This window comes from Dermacentor silvarum, chromosome 3 (genome assembly GCF_013339745.2).
Source record: "Dermacentor silvarum isolate Dsil-2018 chromosome 3, BIME_Dsil_1.4, whole genome shotgun sequence".
Taxonomy (NCBI): domain Eukaryota; kingdom Metazoa; phylum Arthropoda; class Arachnida; order Ixodida; family Ixodidae; genus Dermacentor; species Dermacentor silvarum.
Genome location: NC_051156.1, coordinates 74,248,337 through 74,267,452, shown reverse-complemented (window position 1 = coordinate 74,267,452; position 19,116 = coordinate 74,248,337). Strand labels below are relative to the sequence as shown.

The following is a 19,116-nucleotide window of genomic DNA, read 5'->3' as shown; positions in this document are numbered from 1 at the left end:
GGACATTAATGTTGCTTAGGAGCTTTACTGCCATCAAAGAAAGCATCGATTGCGCTTTGGTTGTGGACATCAATAGCCAGGACGTCCTTTCGATTATTATTTCTGATATCCTTAACCTCTCCTGGGACAAAAGCCTCCAGAGAAACGGAAATCACTTGTCGATTAAGGCGCTTGAGGTTGACCGTAGGTCTGTCAGGCACAAAGAAAATTGTGTGGTGATCGCCTTCGCCGTGGCATGACAGTTCACTTCCTTCCTTACTGCCCGCTTTTGTTTCCTCTCTTGGCCTTCCGCTGTACCACTCTCCCGAAGCCTTCTTCATTTGACGCGTCATCGCTTGAGTCTCGTCGGTGGCGGCTTGACTTGGAGGGCAGTTTCTCTTCCTTGATAGAGGCAATGCGTGCTTTCTCACGTTCCTTAAGCGATACGGGCCTGGACTCACGCGTGTGATAACATTGACGCAATGTTTCCTTGCACCTCGTTCCTCCCATTATCATCCCCCATTGTGACCCTCTTTCTTCCACTCTTCCCCTTCCCTTACGTACAGTAGCGGGCCAGATGCCCCATTTTCCGGCCGACCTCTATATATTTTGCAATCATTAAACTACTTCTTCTCTTCCTCGGGCCGGTTCCTGCCGAAGTAGGCACGTCGCGTCGGCGTTCTGCCGACTCCACTTCTATTGCCGTTGCAATGGGAGTGACGTTTCCCAGTAGAAAACGGGGAAAAGAACGAAAATACGGCAGCGCGATAGAACAGTGGTCTAGTGGTTTGTACAAGAACCGCTTCGTCATATAGAACATCTGTAGCGTTAGTGTAGGTAGCAAGCGCGTGCGTCCCAAGGAGCTATAATAGTAATATTTCGAATTGCGCGATTATGCCGACCCGAAACTTGCTTGCGCTAGAGAACGGCCCCGTTTTAGCGGCGCCTTGTTATTGGCATGGAAAGCCTGACCACCACCAACCACCGGCCCCACAAAAGCAGGCGACAGAGCCGAAGAAAGCTATTCGCTTTAAAATCGGAATGCTATGTCACAAACATTCAATTGTGACTACTTGCACTAATGAAGCATTATTAGTTCGTATCGCAATTTCTGTGGTCATGTTTCTAATGGTGAGTGTTTCTCACTGTTAACAAGTTCAAGAGACGTTGAATGTTGCATTGACGTAGCAATTCATAAGATATCAGCAGATATAATGCATTCAGACAAATAAGTAATTATTGTGAGAAAAAAACGCGACAGCGTTTAGTGCATACTGTTTCTTACTGTGTGTCGATTAAAGAGCGAGCAGACGTCTTGGCCGACAGGACGCGCACGGGAAAGACATTTCGCGCAATAAAATTTTGTTGGAGGTGAGGCTTGTCCGTCGGTCATGTTGTTCTTGTATTTATTTCGCGCTTCGATCTAGTCAGTATGGAACTGTCTAAGAAACACAGATACTCAGGAGACTTCCGTTAATTCAACGCCACCACATGGCGTAATAGGTAAAACTCGTTTGAATAAGTGAACATGTTCAGCGGAAGAAGCTGGGCGGCAAATTGCTTTCAGCGTGAAGGGCACATAGGAACCTAATGAGCACGCAGGACGAGCGCTGAGAAGGTATGCATAAGACGCAGCTTGTCTAGTTTCTTAATTCTTGTGCGCCCACGCTTGTGCTTAATTCTTGCTGCGCTGCAAGGAAAAATAGGTACGTATTTGTTGTGACGGAAGCCGCTATGACATGGGTGCACTAAAAAGCACTTCTTAGCTTTGAAAGAGCACCGCCGCCTCAAATGGCGCTCTTTAAAAGGTTTGTTTCGGTGACTGCGGTATGACGGCGTAACCGTGATGACAGATATGTGTTTACGTGAAGACCTGTGTGTCATCGTATATTTGTCTGTTGATTTCGAATTGCTCAAGACACTGATTCTGCACACGAACAATGGCATAGCATAGTAGCAACTGTCAAGTCATCATGAACACGGCATCGTGAATTCTGTAACCTACCAGTTAGCGGTGATACGCTTCACATAAAAAAAAAATAAACGCACTCGCATAACGCCTGTAACGTGCACAAAATTATGCTCTTTAGACTACCACCATTCCCTTTAATTTATGTGAGTTTAATATCATTTTATGAGTCGCGCTTATGGTATCACAAAAGCAAGAACATCGCTATATCGCAAAAGCCGAACAAGATAACAGTTTCATTTTATCCTTATAATAATAAAAAAAATATTCTCAATTCCCGCATCTGGGGACACCTAATTCAGTAACACCACACTAAGAGCATATACACAGACCTTTTGTCTTTTTGAGGTAGGGCAGTACTTCCTGCGTTATGTGGAACACGGAGCGCAGATTTGTGTTAATACTGGCATCAAATTCCTCGAGCGGAATGTTTCCTACCCGAGCGATTGGCGCTGAGCCAGCACAGTTGACCTAAGAGAAAACAAAAGCGGAGAGATAACGATTTGAAATCATTGTGGTTGTTTTATGACAGTGATGATCTGACATAGAGATTACCGATTACCTAAACAAGTCAGTAGTCTGGCACACAGAGCTACATATAATCAATCAGTTGCTGTTTGAGGGAGCTCACCAGAACGCTATGTTGTGGCATCTTGCTTGGCCGTGCTGCTTGGTAGAAGCCAAAGAGGGCAAGCTTTCGCCTTTGAAAGTAAAGTTCGCAGAGCAATGATGTTTTTTTTTAAATAGCTGCTTTCGTAAAAGGATACATAAACACACATTCGTGGCACTGACTGGTCCATTTTATTTCTGCAGAAGAAAAGCCTTGTCGCCACTTCGACTAGCACATTTGCTTCCCTAGCTCCGCATGTTACTGAGTATCCCACATGTTAGTACGGGTAGACAGCAGTAGCTGTACAGTTTGCTTTTTAAGGATTGTAGTAAACTGTGGGTCATGACTTGGTAATTCCTGCCATACGGTCTCCAAACCATTTTTATTCATCTCTGAATTTCCCTCTTACCGGGGTCAGCTGTGAGTATTCAGTTTAAATAACGTACTCCTGCCCAGATTCTAGTGTCTTGCTGCCGATTGTAAATTCTCGTTCTCTTGCGAGGCTATTGAAGGTTACATTTGTCGACTGCATATTATTCTTCAACACTACTCATACACTGTGTGGGGTCAGGTCCTCAATCGTTTGTTGCACGTCATCTCCAGAAATGTTGAAAAGGACGATGTCACGGCAAACCGCAGGTTTGTGCGATAATCACCATTCGTTCTCACTCCTAATCCTTCCCAGTATAATAGCTGGAATACTTATAAGCATGCAGGGAATAGCCTTGCTTGACCCCTTTTCTGATGGTATTTTGCCGCTTTCATTTCTGAGACTTAAGGTAGCTGTGGAGTGTTTGCGGATACTTGCTCCTATATTCGCGTATGCTTTCTGTACTCTTGACTACGCAGTACCTTTATGACTCCTGCTACCTCTACTGACTCAAATGACTAATCGTAACCTGTGAATTCATATATAGAGGCACGTTTCACACCGAAAATTTTTCAATTACCTGATTTATGACAATAATGAGGCCAATTGTACTGTGCCCTTTCCTTAAATAAGCTTGTTTTCGGGGTTTACTTAGGTCAAGCGTTGCCCCTATTCTATCAGGCGGAATTGATGTCTTGAGGCATTGTCTATAAACGGTTGCAAGATTTTCAAGTATACTTCTTACAACTTGCAATAAATAGTTCATTGAATATTTTGCTGCCAGTTTTCTTCGGTGTATGTCGTGTAAAACTCTTCTAATGTCACCAATAGTTACACATAGAGCTTCTGTATCCTGTTTGTCACGACTTTCAGCCAAGTTTCTGTGGTTGCTTTGGGTACAACACTCTGCTATTTGACCGAAATTGCTGATGAACTTACCGGCTTATCTTCCACGGCGAAATTTACTTCCCCGTATTTTAGTGCTTCCTCAATGTTTTCGACGTGATAATTTCGGCTATCTCACATTGTCTTCCTGTTTATCAACTTTGACATAGGATTTCACGTGTTGGAGGCTTCCATGCGTTGTCGCTTCCTGATTAGGTCGTGTGTTACTTGGGAAAACTTTCCTTGTAGTTGCATTGGTGCCTTACCTCGCACTCCAGTTGGAGCTTTCAAAATATGTCGTCATTATCTCTACGCTATCTTTATATTTTATTCGAAAACCGTATATTTGTTCTCAAGCACTACACTGAATTCATCTACTTTTACTCCACTATTTGGATGACCTGCTTCTTGTTTACCAGTTTTCCTCTTTCTCACCAAATTAAGAGGAATTATTCACTTCACAAACCTATGATCTCTGCATTTTGCGCAACTTAACATATTTACATCCCGCACTGTGCTGATGCCGGCGCAGAAGAGGAAATCTAGTTAATTTCTCGTTTTCCCGTTAGCGCAATCGCACGTTTCCTTCCTGCTATTGCCCTTTATTAAGAAGGTATTAGTTACTCGGAGCTCATTTATTTTCGCAAATTCTACCCACCCATCTCTCTGTAAGCAAGGAGTTGATTCTGCAGTTGCCAATTGCCTGTTGTCCATCCTGTTCTTTTCCCCACGTTGACACTGAACTCTTCCGTGACTACAGTATACTCAGTCCGCACCTTTTTCATTGCTTATTCAGTGCCCTTAATAGCTGTTCTTACTAACAGCGGAGCTGTTTAAGCCGGCCGTTATTCCGTTAATCGTCTCCATAAAATGTGGGTCGATCCTGGCGGTTGTGCAGATAGCGTCCAAGCGCAATGGCACATATCCTTGTGAAGTAGCAAAGCTGAGCCTCGTTAAGTCTAGCTAAGCATGGTTGGGACTACTTAAGGTTAGTCATCAATAGCCAATCGATAGCCAATGGACAGATAGTAGAAAATCGATCAATAGTCCATAAATTCCGGAAAATGCTGGGGACGACTTCGTAGTGCTTACCCTAGCCCAAATACGTAGCCAATATCTTACAATAGCCAATCAATAACTGATCGATAATCAATCAATTATCAATATATTCCGGAAAATGCTAGGGATCACTTGGTAGTGCTTATCCTAGCCTAAAAGCCACGACTAGCTGGGTGCCCATCAGCTACGTTGTTTCTTCAGCATTGAGCGTCCAGTGGAAACTACGCTAGTTCTTTCTCGTAATTATTACGAGACGTTAGAGCGTACGCTTGTACTGTGCAATGGAAAGTGTGAAATTATTATGCGAACTGCCTATTAGTACCGTGGCTACACGCAAAACACGCAATAAGCAAGCAGCGATCAATGATCTAATTACTTGCACAATCCAACATCACATGCTAAATACTGTTTCTTTCTTTCACTCAGCTTTATTTTTTCTTGTTCTAATGACACATATTTTGACGGGATTGCATACTTCCTTATTGCAAACTAAAAACTTCGATGCTTCAATGGCGACTACTACAGTAATGTTCCTGAAATATAAAGGAAAGGTTTACCTGTATTCATTTTGGCGCACGAAACAAAACTTACCACAATATCAATTCTTCCGAAGTGCTCTGCTGTTTCTTTAATAATGGCAGAAACGGCTTCTGTATTCCGAATGTCTGCCGTGGTAACGAGTACCTAAAGAAGACGGATGATTCCAATCACTTCATTGCAATATTTGGTTAATTATTCTGGCTTGCCGATAATAAAAAGTGACATTTTGCAACATGAAATTGACCGAAAGTACGCGAAAAACCGTTGCAATAATTAGCTGGTGCGTCACCGTGCTCTGATATTGTTCGTTTATCAGGCTCTGGTGCACGCTAGGCGTAGCATGATACATAAATTTATCTTTACTACGACAGAACCAGCAGTCTTTAGTTGTTAATTTGAGAATGAAGATGTCAGTTCCTCAACAACAGGGGAAGTTCTCCCCGTGATGGTCGAAAAAGTGCAAACAGAGAGCTTTAAATGTGAAATACCGTTATAAGCAATATGTACAACATGTACAGATGGCTTATTGCAAAACATGTTATTTAAGAAGCGGCACTAAAAAGGAACAGTGAATTACAAGTTGACGCTGTCTAGTTGTAGCGTAAGCCCGAGCTACGGCATAATGTATGTAATACTGCATAGCCTCGCCTATTGAAGAGGGACTCTGGCAACACACACACACACACACACACACACACACACACAATGCTTGCTCGTCCCAGTGTTTACCGTGCCAAATAAATCCTATGCGAGAACAGGTAGGCAACGTCTTAACCCGCGCCAGTGACAACACTCACAGCATCAGCACAACACATCTCTCAATATGCGTCTGGTTGTACCTCTCTTACGCACAAATCGCATACATCCCAGATGACTAGTGCATTCTTCTATTTCTGTGTTGAAGATGATGAAGAGAGCGAATACACGTGGGGTCGGCTATGAAGGCTGGGGCAGTAATGCTGTCCGTAATTCGACGGATTAGCTGTAGTCGCCAGCAAGTTAAGCAGAAGGACATTTCCCACATCGTTCTGTCGTGCCGAAAGCCAGAATCTAAGCAAGCACCTTTACCCACAAAATAACGCGGCTCAGGATAGTGTTTCTATTCGAAATCAGTGGTTCCACGGGTAGGCAGCGGAGGTACGAAGGCTGGAGCGTGATGGGGCCTCTTGATCTATTTGTATGCAGAAGAAATACCGATAAACTACAAACTCAGAAACTACTCGTACGGTCAAGAAAAAGCCGATTTCGCGCCTTGTATTTATTCGAAACAAGTATTTCAGATCCGCGGGCCATTTTCTTGAGTAGAATGCTTCGGAAAACTGTAACCAAAAGCACAATCTGATTATGAGGCACGCCGTAGAGGGGGACCCTGTAATCAATTGGACCACCTGCAGTTGTTTAACGTGAACGTAAATCTAAGTATACGGGTGTTTTCGCATTTCGCCCCCATCGAAATGGGGCCGCGGTGGCCGGGATTTTATCTAGCGACGTCGCGCTTACCAGTCCGACACCACAGCCGCTAAGCAACCACGGCGGGTAATACATATAGCATCAAAGGTACATTCAATCCCGGTTGTTTTGCAAGTGCTATGCACTCAATTTCCGCAGCGCTCCATTCTCAGCAGCTGTGAAACATCCGCCAGGAACCGCACGCTGTTCTATCTTTGCCGGCTCTGTGCGCGGCCAAACCATGGGGCAACGGTCGGACTAGCAGCAATGTCATTGAAGGACACCCAGAGTAATATACTACGTGATGCGTGAACTATATACAGAAGGCAGTTCTATACCGTGGACACCATGCATGATGGTTCCACGCACACGGAAAATTCACGAGCACATTGTTTCCTCAGGATACGCAGGCACAAAAGTTAACGCCTGCGGTGCGGGGATATAGATGGTCGCATAGTACTTTTGGGGTTCTGTTGTCGTGGCAAGTAGTCACAACATCCTGACACATCTTTGGCGTACAAAAATAGGGAGAATCGTAGTTGACTATGACGTGCAGCCTCCCACATTTTTAGCTATAAAGCGCACGAACGCTACAATGTGGTCGTACGTCGTCCTGAAAGGAACATCGCATTAGACAACTCTTGCACAGGAGAGTGCTTAGTGTACTTGGTAGTACTTGAGAGTAATTCTGAGTATCGCTACCTAAATCGATGCGTGAGGGACGGTCGGTCGATATAGCTAAAAATGCGGGAGGCTGTACATGTAATTGTTACGCATCGTAACCTACCCTGGTTAGTTGCCAATAAAGAAAAAAAAAGAACGAACAGAACACAAAATAGAATGCAGTAACTCCACTGGAGTTGTCTAAGTATGCGTAACCATACCCCATATTTTGACTTGGCACACCCCTAACTTAAGCTGGAGCACCCGCAAACTTCAGTTGGCTAACCGCAAAATTTCAAGTTGGCCTACCCCCAAATTTTTGCTAGTCGGACCCCAAACTTCAATTGGTCCCCCCGAAATTTCAAGCGGGCCCACACCGAAATTTAAGTTGGCCGCGTCCAAATTTCAAGTTGGCCCATCCCAAACTGCAAGTTGACCCACACCGACATTTCAAGTTGGCCCAACCCCAAATTTTATTGGCCCACATCAAATTTCAAGTTATTCAGTTGCCAACTCGCCTAGCTTGCTCTGTTAATTCAAGTTGTCCCATGTACAAAGGTCAAGTTGGCCCACCCCAAATTTACCTTGCCCAGTCCCACATTTCAAGTTGGCCCATTTCCAAATTCCTCATCTCCCAATATCAGTTGGCCCACCGCAACTTTTCACGTTTGCCCACCCTGACATATTAGTTGGCACGTCTCCAAATTTCAAGTTGAGCCACCACCAAATTTCAGTTGGTCCAGCCCTGCTATAAGATTCCCAATGCATTTTCTATGGAGCTCTATGTATCTATAAGGGTATTGGCTTTTATTTCTTCAGTTGTTCAATACTGCTTATAAATCTACCAATTACTAAATTTGCGCTAATATAATGATTAAATGTCTTCGCAAATTACGCATTTTCGTGCAAAACAAGGCGATGGGGCAGGGTTACTCGCCAAAGAATGCTTACACATTAAAAAGGCATCTGCAATATCCTTCGAATAACAGCTCGAAGGACTGCAAGACTGCCACACATGTACGAACAGATGCAACATTCTAACACGATTCTGTGCATTCGGTTCCATCCGCGACGCCACATTTTTAGCATTTCTTTCATCACATTGCAGTCATGCAAGGCTTTCAAGGACAAGCTTTCCCTACGTATAAGACAGCGCCATAAAACCTATGGCTGCACTAGCCCTCATTCAGAGGTGTTTTCAATGTGTTTGTTGAAGTTCCTCAACAATGCGGATGCGTTTCTTTAAATAGATTATTTCTTCAAGGGTTAGCATTAACGTTGCAGAGCAACAAAGGACCTATGCTTATGCGGACGTTCTAGCCGCATTGACACTGTGGTCGTGCGCGGCTCGTGCACGGTGGGTTAGAAGGTTGCCACAGCGGCATGTTTGCGTTTGACAGAAAATATTCTGTAAATGGGTAAGTATGATAGCCATATGCAAATCCTCAACAACTGATGAACCACCAAGTGGTCCATGTTCTCCTCAGATCTGCTTCTGGGAATCGATCGCACCTCCGTTTAAATGGTTTCAGAGAGAGAGAATTTATTAGAAAGGCAGAGAGGTCGGCCTGAGCAAGCATGCTCTGGCCTGCTATCTACATAGGAGAAAAAGGAAAGGGGGAAAAAGAGTGATGAAAGATGATGATGAGGACAGGAAGAAGAGGTGCATATACGAGTATATAATAGACAGCTTTACCAGAGCGCCGCTTATGCTCCACTCCGCTTAGATTTCACGCTCTGAGATACTGCAGGGAACTGCGTAGATTTGGCATTTGATAAGCGCGTCTTGCCGATACGCGAGCGACGCGCTATCAACTCGGCTGCAAAACGACGAAAGCCCGGGATACATGGAGCGAACTTTCTCAACGAACTTCACGCGTCAAGTAACGACGCGGCGACACGACGCAGGATGTTCGCTGTGTCGCGATCACGGAGGAAGGTTTCTTGCTCCGTGGTCGCGATACATGCGGCGAACGCCGCCGCGCGTTGGCCGCCGTGTTGGCGGCGGTCCCGGCCGCCCGCTTCAAACTGAATTTGGCGTTGTCCTTGTAGAATTCACTTCGTTGGTAGCAAATTACTGCGTAAACGGCTTTCGCTTAGTCTGAGGCCGCTTCGACGACAGAGTATTATAGATAACCTTGAGTAGTTTTCGAGATCGCTTCTCGTTTCGAACGCGTCTAAGCCTAGCGAAAGATGATGATGATGATGATGATTTATTGGCATCCCCTTTGAAACGGGGCGGCGACAAATAGTCACCTAGCCTGCTTGATTTAATCAGGTATATTATACATGTTCTTTATCCATCATTTTTGTATACCTCTCATTATTTTTATTTTTCAAAAATTTACCTTGTACCGCTGCCTATGATTTTAAGAGATCAGGTCGTATCCATCTTTTCCCTGCTTTTTTTCCACCAGTACTCTAATCGTCTCTTGCTGATCTCTACGGCTGATCTGTTTATGTTTCCTTCCACTTTAAACCCTAGCGTTTCTGGGAGTTGCACGTTACCTACGGTTCTCGCTGGGTGGATCCCGTCGCATTCCATTAGGATGTGCTGAGTGGTCTCTGGATCTTTACTGCAGCATACACATGTCTCATGTGTCATGAGACACATGTCTCATACATATTTCTCAGCATACACAAAGAAATATCCGATGCCAGCGCCATCTATCGGGGAAGTCGGGAGATAGGCATGACGACAGCATGTGGCCTCTGAGATCAGAAGATTTCTGTTGAAGGTTGTTGTTTCCTCGCAGATCACCGGATATGGGATGTACAAATACAACGCGATTCCTGAGAGACCATACTAGGAACTACTCAATCGGTGCAGAGACATGGAGACACGGCAACACCAACGCGATTGCAGACGACGCGAAAAGGCGCGCGCGCGCGAAACACCAGCATGCATTGCGACCGGAACTAGTGCCTCCTGATTGGCTGTCGTCCACCGCTGCGCGCTAGACGCTTCCGGCGGCGGCGTTCGCCCGACGAAAATGTTTGGACAGGCAGATCGGCTGCGGACGCCAAATTTCAGAACGCCGGCCGTCGGACGTTCGCCGCCCGACGAAGTTCTTCGCTCGGACGCCGGTTATTCGCTCCATGTATTCCGGCCTGAAGAGGCCAAGTAGACACACTGTCCCGCTCCGCTCAGTCGGCTTTGTAGCGGAGCCAGGGATGCAGTCTTCGTTCCGCTGCCGGTATGAGCGTTGTGCCCAAGCGCAATAGCGTTCCCGCTAAGCGGTTGTTTGGCATTTGCTAGCATATGCTGGTCTGAGCGGAGCGGACCGCAAGCGCTCAGCTAAAACACTCTATTAATAGTGATTTTTCCTTAAAGCCTTGTTTCTAGTTCAGTTAACGTAATCCTACACCTGCTCAGATGCATATGTTGCTTGAGAGGCGCTAAAGGAGTTTTAAGAAAGATAATTGAAGTTAAGGAACAAATATTTCCAAGTTGGAAGCTTAGTATGAAATAATTACAGTGATTGCATAAAATACAAACAGGTATCAAGACAAAAAGAATGCTGGTTGTGAGATCAAGACCATCGTACCTAATGTCCTGTTCTCTTTATTTTCTTTCGTAAAGGCAGTGCTTAAAGTCAGGGGGGAGGAGGTGGAGACACCGCCCTTCCCCCTTGCAGGTCAACTGGAGCACTGCGGCACCCATTCGATAAGCGCTGCAAGTGATTTTATTACCAGTAGTGCCTCTTGTGGGGCACCGCCTCAAGGGACCTCCTCTCCATTGAAGGGAGAAACTTGAAGCCTTGCTTATAGGTGCTGCAGATACTGAGGACCCTCCTACAAACGCATTGATAGAGTAAACAACACTATCGCTGCTTGATAATTTTATTGCGCGCAACGCAACGACTGCTACAGGATTGCCTGCCAATATGTGTGCCAATGCAATTGATGTGTAGTTAGTTAGGGCCTGGTTATGGAGCTTCTGGGTTACTGTTTTCATTGCGCTAACAATTGTCTGAGGTCATTAGAGAACGCACATTGCCGAAACTTCTACAAATGTTGCCTTCTTGCCCAGCTTAATGTTTTCTCTGATTGTGTCCCCGATTTCTATGTTCACTGTACGGTCCGTGAGGAAGCTTTAATATAGTTGTATAGCTTGCTTCCTACATTTAGGTGGTTGAGGTGTGACAGGATCGCTTGATGTTTGACGTTGTCAAACGCTTTGCTGACGTCCAGTCTCACTATGACTCTCGAGTCGCTAGTCTTCCTTTCCAATACATGTTCTTTGAGTTGTAGCATGACGTCGTTTGTGGATAGTTGTCTGAATCCAACCATGCTTTCTGGGTAGAGTTCCTTACTTTCCAAATATCCGTTGAGCCTGTTCTGTATTACGTACTCCATGAGCTTGCCTACACAGGAGGTTAACGATATTGCCCTAAGGTTCTCTAGTTTAAGTTCTTTCCCTGGTTTGGGGATGAGGGCTATCCCCTACCCTTTTTAACATTGCAATGATCCGGCTGCCAGAAAGACTCAGAAAGCTAGAGGGCCTTTTCCACACTCTCTACGCTGACGACCTCACTCTTTGGGTCGACAGAAGGGGGAGCGATGGCCAAATAGAAGACACCCTACATAGGGCAATCTGGGAAACGGAAGGCTATCTGAGACCCATAGGGCTAAAATGCTCGCAGGAAAAGTCGGATATGCTAATCATGAGCAAGCAGCAGGTCAATATCCAGCTCCTGGTCAACAACACCCCCGTCCCAAGGGTGGACAAGATCAGGATACTGGGTATGTGGATACAAGAAAATGGGAGAAACACCGAAACAGTAAACAGACTAGGTGACACGACCGACAAAACTTGCAGGCTCTTCAAGAGGATAGCAAACAAATACGCAGGGATGAAGGAGGCGAGCCTACTTAGGCTTGTCCACTCTTTCATCATTAGCCGAATCACCTACGCTATCCCGTACATAAAGACAACTAATGCAGAGAGAGACAAGGTAGACATCCTCATCAGGAAAGGTGTCAAAACCGCCCTAGGTTAATCAGCGTGCACATCAACAGAGACGATCCTCAACCTAGGAGTGTCAAACACCCTAGAGGAAATGTGCGAGGCGAAACTCACGGCACAATATGTCAGACTAACTGGCAGCAAAACGGGCAGAGCCATCCTTAGGAAACTGGGCTACCGGAATCCAGAATCGCTAGAGGGGATAACCGCCATCCGCAAAGAAATTGCCAACAGGTTAAGAATACCCTCCATCCCAAGAAACATGCACCCAATACACAACGAAGAACGCAGGAGAAGCAGAGTCCAAAGACTCCAAAGCTCCCTCCTCCAAAAACGAGGAGTAGTGTACACCGATGCGGCAGAGTACCCAGAAGGGCACTACGCTGCAGTAGTAGTGAGCGACAAAGGCGAGCTAATCTCGAGCTGTAGCGTGAGACAATCTTCACCAGAGGAGGCAGAGATGGCGGCGATTGCCCTGGCAATCACAAACCTCTCAACCAGAATAATCATCACCGATTCTAAAACTGCAATCAAAGCCTATGACACTGGTAAGGTGTCCAAAGAGGCCTCCAAAATTCTGCAAGCAAGCAAAGAGAACGTACCCAATGACCTAATTAGAATAATATGGGCGCCCGCTCATAGTGGACTCACAGGCAACGAGATCGCCAACGAGGTCGCCCGAGGACTCACACACCGGGCCTCAGCGCAGGCAGACTACTCCCTGTCTAAAAAGCGAGACTTAACCACATACACAGAAATTCAACACTATAGAATGGGCAGGACAACCCTTCCTACCCCCCCCCCCCCCCCATAGATCTCTCACAAAGAAGGAAGAAGTAATCGGGCGAAAACTGCAGACAGGTACCTTCCCAAACACGTATATCCTACACAAATGGCATCCTGAGGTGCACTCTTCGAAATGCAAAAACTGTGAAGGCATAGCGATCCTAAATCACATGCTCTGGGCTTGCCCAGCACTAAACGGTCTGCATGGAAACAAAGAGTCATGGGAATCCTCCCTCCATAGCCAGGAAGAACAAGCCCAAAGACAGGCCATTTGTCAAGCCCAGACCGCCGCCGGAAGCCAACTGATTCCGGCCGACGTCTAGGGGGGGAGATAGACGGTGAAAAGGGGAGCTGCGTCTCACCCCGATTACCGATACTCTCTGACGGGTGCAAATAAAGTGCTTTCTCTCTCTCTCTCTACAAATGTTAGCGCGAGTCGTAATTCTCAGCGAACGCAGTCGCTCATTCTGTACAGTACTTTACGCGTACTGAACTTGAAAGCCGAAATAGGATTACTACCGTGTCTTGTGATTACTACCGTGGCTCAATCTTGGCCTGCGGCAGGTGGTACTTAAAGGCAATCATCATGATTTGAACTTTAGCATGACCACAATGGCTTGAGGTTGCGACAACTACCACAGACTTAGTTAGCAATATAAAGTGAACCAGCATACCTTTATAATGAATACCTCCAACAACTTACTTCCACTCCAGGAGCGCCGTTTGCCTTGCACTGTTCAGCCACCCTGTCCAAAGCAGCCGCGTTCCTCGCGGTGATCGAAAGCGAGCAGCCTAGTCTGGCGAAGTGCAAAGCCGTGGCCTCGCCGATTCCAGAAGATGCACCTGCGATGCGAGAGAACGAAAAGATCAGTCAGAGGTGGCTCTAAAGTTAAATTGTGGCGAAAGTAGAGGTAGGAATAGTAGTATTGTCTTGTTGTTCTTTTGAACATATTTCAATGGTAGAACAGTATACAGAAATAGGTACTAGAGTATACTGCTGAAAGAAGACCTCTTGGTCCGAAACATATGAATATGCGTTGAGCCGTTATAATGTACCTAATCGCTTCGCGAACACATCCGATGTAATGTAATACGCTCTACGTTTCGGTGGCTAGTGGAATATGTTGTGGTGAGCTTATTAGCAAACCTACGAATACAATTTAATTATAGTGTCAAACTAGGCGAGTAGGTGCCGATGGCTGTGTCCTGTTTCCATTTATTCCCTTGTGCCTTGCTATAAGTGTCATTCATAACAAACATTTACCACACTTTAAAAAAATATCCTCTTGAACGCAACGTTCTGTGCAACACATGGAAATCGTATTGAGAATACGCCGACCTTGAATATTCGAGTTGAGAGTTTATTTTACCGAGCTCGAAATAAAGCGCACTTGGGAGAAATAATTACCACGTGATGAGGGACTCGCGCACTGTGTAGTCGTTAGCATCCCCAAACGTGCTCCTTGCAAATTGGTGCCGCTACACGTAAACAATAATTAATCACCTATAAACAACGTTTATCAAAATTGCCTGCTCAAGTGATACGGCAGCACAATATAGCGGTGGAAAACTTACGCCTCTTCACGGAGGCTGCGCGGCGTTTCTACTATTCAGACAATAGGGAGAGTGCTGGGTTATGGCGGGGGATGGTGACCTTGATAGTGGATGTCACCTCGGTGTGGCCATTTTATTTTATGTCAAGTGCATCACTTCAGTCTGCGTCCAATACATGTTTATCAAGCGATGTTTTTGGAGGAAAATAGAGTAGCTTTACGCAGGCCCAAAATCGCGCTGCAGATTTTGAGGTTGTGGGCGTTTTAACTAGACCTTCAAAACGTTTACGTGAAAAAAGCTACAATTATTCAACGAAATCGACGAAATCTTTAATAATGTGCTCGCGGGTTCACCATTGAGGGTGTTAAATTTCGACATTCTTTTACCATTTAGATGCATAAGCTTCGCTAATTTTTCCAAATAGGAGATGACCAATCGGACAGTGAAAAATACTTTATTGCTTTCGCATATCATGCACCCACTTTCTTCATGTTTATGCATGTTATTTCAAAGACCCCGAAAAAAAGCGGAAATTAAGTAAGTCCACTTTCTTGACGCCTTCACAGCACATGACGCGCTGATAATGAGGTATCGTTTAGTGAACAATATCTTGGCTCGGTAGCCGCTCTCCGTTATTAATAAATGAGGAGTGGCGTGTATTCGAAATGAACAATGAAGTCCGTGCCGTACTCGCTTTTATTGTCTTCTCCCGGAGCTCAGTTATGCTGGCTGGCATAGTCAGCCGTGCGTCAATTGCGCGTGCGTATAGTTATGCACACTCAAAAAGTTCGATTCGCCGACCACTAAACGCGATGCCAAATTTAGCAAGCTTTCCCTTCTGGATCACAGCTAAAAGGACGTGCCCCTAGCATCACATTCATTTCAGCCAGTCTGCGCTTGCGCGTAGCCTCGCCTCAAACCATCGCTCAAGCGGCAAAATGCAAAAATGGTAAATAAGTCGTTTTCGCGATTTCATCAACAGTGCAGTTAGTGCCGGTCCAACTGTACTCTGCACAATTATCCAAGTTCGGCAGTCTTCAGCGCAGCCCTAAAATTGATTTTACAATCTTTCTGATTCTCGCTTAGCACAGTTCTTTCAAAGCCACCGAATGCTGAGTAATAGAAACTTCTCATCGAGTGATGTACACGAAGGCTCTCAGAAACAGCCACGATATTGTTAAAACAGCAGGAGTTGATTGTAAAACAAGAAAGGGCATTTTCTAAATTGAGAAATAACATACCAGTGATGAGTGCAACTTTTCCACGCATACTCGGCATGGCGGCAGCGTTTAGTAGGTCGAGAACAGCGGCAGTTGTTTCAAAAGTAGAGCAGTTTCTCTGCAGGCGGACGCTTCAGTTGCAAAGCAGGTGTGCCAGCTATTCGCAGGTTTCCTTTTATATAAAGGGTTTGCTTGCGAGCTCGCCCCCTGGGATTGAAATCAGAAAGCTTCCCGTTAGTAATAAAAAAGACGAAAAAAAAACGTTTATGATTAGCCCGTTCTGCCTGCGTATGCTGTGGTCAAAACCGGCTTCAGCTTTCGATCTGGTTCTTTTCTATGTTTAGCGTTTTGGCTTTGTTTACTTCGCAGGTCAGGTCAGCTTCTAGCGCGTTCCACAATGTTCCCAATGATAGTACGGACACACGCACGCACACTGCCACCAAGACTGCGACAGGATATGTATCATATTGAAACGATAGAGGAAAGTTATGCCACAGTAGGGTATCATTTTATGTTTCTGATACAAGCGGCTTCGGGACATTTAAGCAGCTGCTTCGCGTTTCCTGTTAGAAACTCTGCAAAGTTGTTTTCCATTTCAAGACTATTACAAACAAATTTATTTAGCTGCTCAATGAAACATGATGACGCTTGAGAATGATAATTTTTCGCACTAGGGTCATTGCACGCCCAGTGACCCAGACGTGTGCCTAGTCCATCCCAGCTTTTCTTTTTAAAAACCTTACTGCTATTAATTGTCATGCAGAGGGTATAGCTATCGAAAATTATTTTTGATCAAAAGAGTGTTCAAGTGTGACGTGCTTTCAAAGTTGTCTGTTCAGCAAAAAAAAGTGAGTCAGCAGGTAAAAATAAAATAAAAGTTAGTTCACTGCGATGCGCCGCACAAGCTCGCCCTTTAATACTTACCAGGATTCTACAATATGTTGCCGTGCTCAATGGAAACTTCAGTAAGGAAATGTTTCTTATGAGTCTCTAACTTTGAAAATAGTCACTCAAATTGATACATTCCTAAGAACAGTACTATTCATTGGCTTATTGTAATACCTTCACTGTACTAGATCTATCGGTCTGTCTTGCTGTAAATAGTTTACTGTGATAATACTACATGGTTACTTCATGGAAAAAAGAAATTCTGGACTATTTGATTTTTTTAGTCAAACTAAGTTACCTTGGAAACTGCGGCTGCTGATCGGCCATGGGGACAGTGAAAGTAGTCAAGGATAGGTTCGCAAGTATATAACATTGAAGGATGTTATTACTCGTGGAAGTCGAGTACATTCTAATAGCATAGGGAAGAATGCAAAAAAAAAGGAAATTACACTCCAGATACTCCCCTGACAATTCACTCTAAAGTTATGCAGATTCCACACACTATGTGAGCATGCGCATCGCGACCAGAGATGCACAGAAAACTTTGGCGACGACTGCATCCAGCAACCGTCAGAAAGTACCGGAATGCATCCGCCAGGAACCTCAACCATTTCTCCGTGAACAGTGCCGCTCGTGGCCACTTTGTATCCGCGTCGGGAACGCTGCGCGGACGCTCAGCGTACCGGTCACGGTACGACGGCAGCAAACGAAGCTGATGGCGACCGTGAGCAGTCGCGCACTGTTCATAATGCTTGGTTTCCGGGCTGTACACGGCGCTGAGCTTTTTTTATGAATAGAAGTATAACGAACGGTGGACTCTTCTACGAAGAAGGCCACGTCTGTCAAGGTTTCCGGGCCCTCCATTCCTCAAACACGGATAAACGCTCCGTCTATGTCGAGGACACTATCATGAGGACATCCATGCCATCGTACTGGGGGCAATTTTCTACACTTCTTCCTGTTGCCCGCTTGTAAACAGGCGTGTTTTTATCCTATTCGCCATTTCAATTGTAAAATATATCAAGCAACAGATACATACCGCAGTAGCTTTTGGCAGCCTTCTTACAGATCTGCGGAAAAAGAAATGAGATTTAACAAGGATGCAACCTTTCACTGAATTTATTGCTACCGACAAATTGTTTACTGCATATTTTTAATGTCCTATGGGCCGCTAACTTCCCCCATCTTGCGGCCTCCCAATATAAAAGAAAATACCTTACATCGTAAAAATGCATCAATCTGCATTCCCGCAATGCACGTAATTGTTTGATTAGCTTTGCCGCCTTTATCAAATAGGTACCGCAACGATAAACGCAATGACATTTGGAAGTTTCCTCGAACTGGGTGCTCATAATTAACAAAGATCCCAATTTCAAAATTCAAAGAACAGCAGGGTTGCACGAGAACAGTTGCACCTAAACTTTGCGGAGCTTCATCTCCCATTGTTGCGCGGGGAAGACAAAATGTGATAGGAAAAATTGGCATCCACCCGCTTCTAGCACGAAGATACAAAGGGAACCCGTGAGGGTTCCTCTGAAACAAAGCTTTGTATTTGGAAAATTCGTCCTCGCAACCAAATTTGTCTGCGTATGCAGGGAAACTGCTCTACTTTCGAACCAGGTGTCGCTGTTCTCGACCTACCGAACGCAGTCGCAATGCCGAATATGCGGGGGAAAAGTTGCACTAATCACTGGTATGTGACTTCGCAATTTACAAACTACCCTTTCTTGTTTGAGGATCTAGTCCTGCTTTTGAATAACGATATCTTGACAGTTTATGAACGCCTTCATGAACGTCACTCTATTATATTTTCTATTATTCTGTATTCGGCGACCTTAAAAAATATGATAAGCGCGAATCAGGGAGAATGCGAAATCAATTTTATGGGTGCGCCGAAGACTGATGGACACGCGTAATTGAGCATAGTGCAGTGATATCGGCGCCAACTGCATTGTTGACGAACCCGTGAAAACGACTAATTTACCATTTTTGTATTTCGCCTCTTAAGTCATGGTTTTAGGCAAAGGAGCGCGCAAGCGTAGTGTTTTTCACTGTACCGTAATTGGTCACCTCCTTTTTGAGTAATCTTGAAAAAATAATGTGCTCGCGAATAGTGCGTGTGCGAGGTAACATGATGCATGCTGTCCACGGTATAAAACTGCCTTGTTTATATGA

At 45.1% G+C, this 19,116-nt stretch overlaps 1 protein-coding gene across 1 annotated transcript; it reads right to left on the bottom strand.

Moving 5' to 3' along the window:
* Positions 1-1,892: 1,892 nt before the first annotated feature.
* LOC119444481 (uncharacterized oxidoreductase SERP2049) lies at positions 1,893-16,181 on the bottom strand. Its single transcript, XM_037708876.2, has 5 exons — positions 16,075-16,181; positions 13,983-14,122; positions 5,464-5,556; positions 2,281-2,419; positions 1,893-1,906 (listed from the first exon to the last, which is right to left on the bottom strand). Exons 1-5 carry the CDS (start codon positions 16,109-16,111, stop codon positions 1,893-1,895), a joined length of 423 nt encoding a protein of 140 aa, XP_037564804.1. The 5' UTR covers positions 16,112-16,181.
* Positions 16,182-19,116: the final 2,935 nt, after the last annotated feature.

Bases quoted from the DNA above. Each gene is read 5' to 3' on its own strand.
- LOC119444481 (XM_037708876.2), bottom strand. From the start codon at position 16,111: ATGCCGAGTATGCGTGGAAAAGTTGCACTCATCACTG. The intron at 14,123-16,074 runs GTATGTTATTTC...CTCGCATCGCAG, and splicing joins AAAAGTTGCACTCATCACTG to GTGCATCTTCTGGAATCGGC. The intron at 2,420-5,463 runs GTAAGTTTTGTT...GTTTTCTCTTAG, and splicing joins TCGGAAGAATTGATATTGTG to GTCAACTGTGCTGGCTCAGC.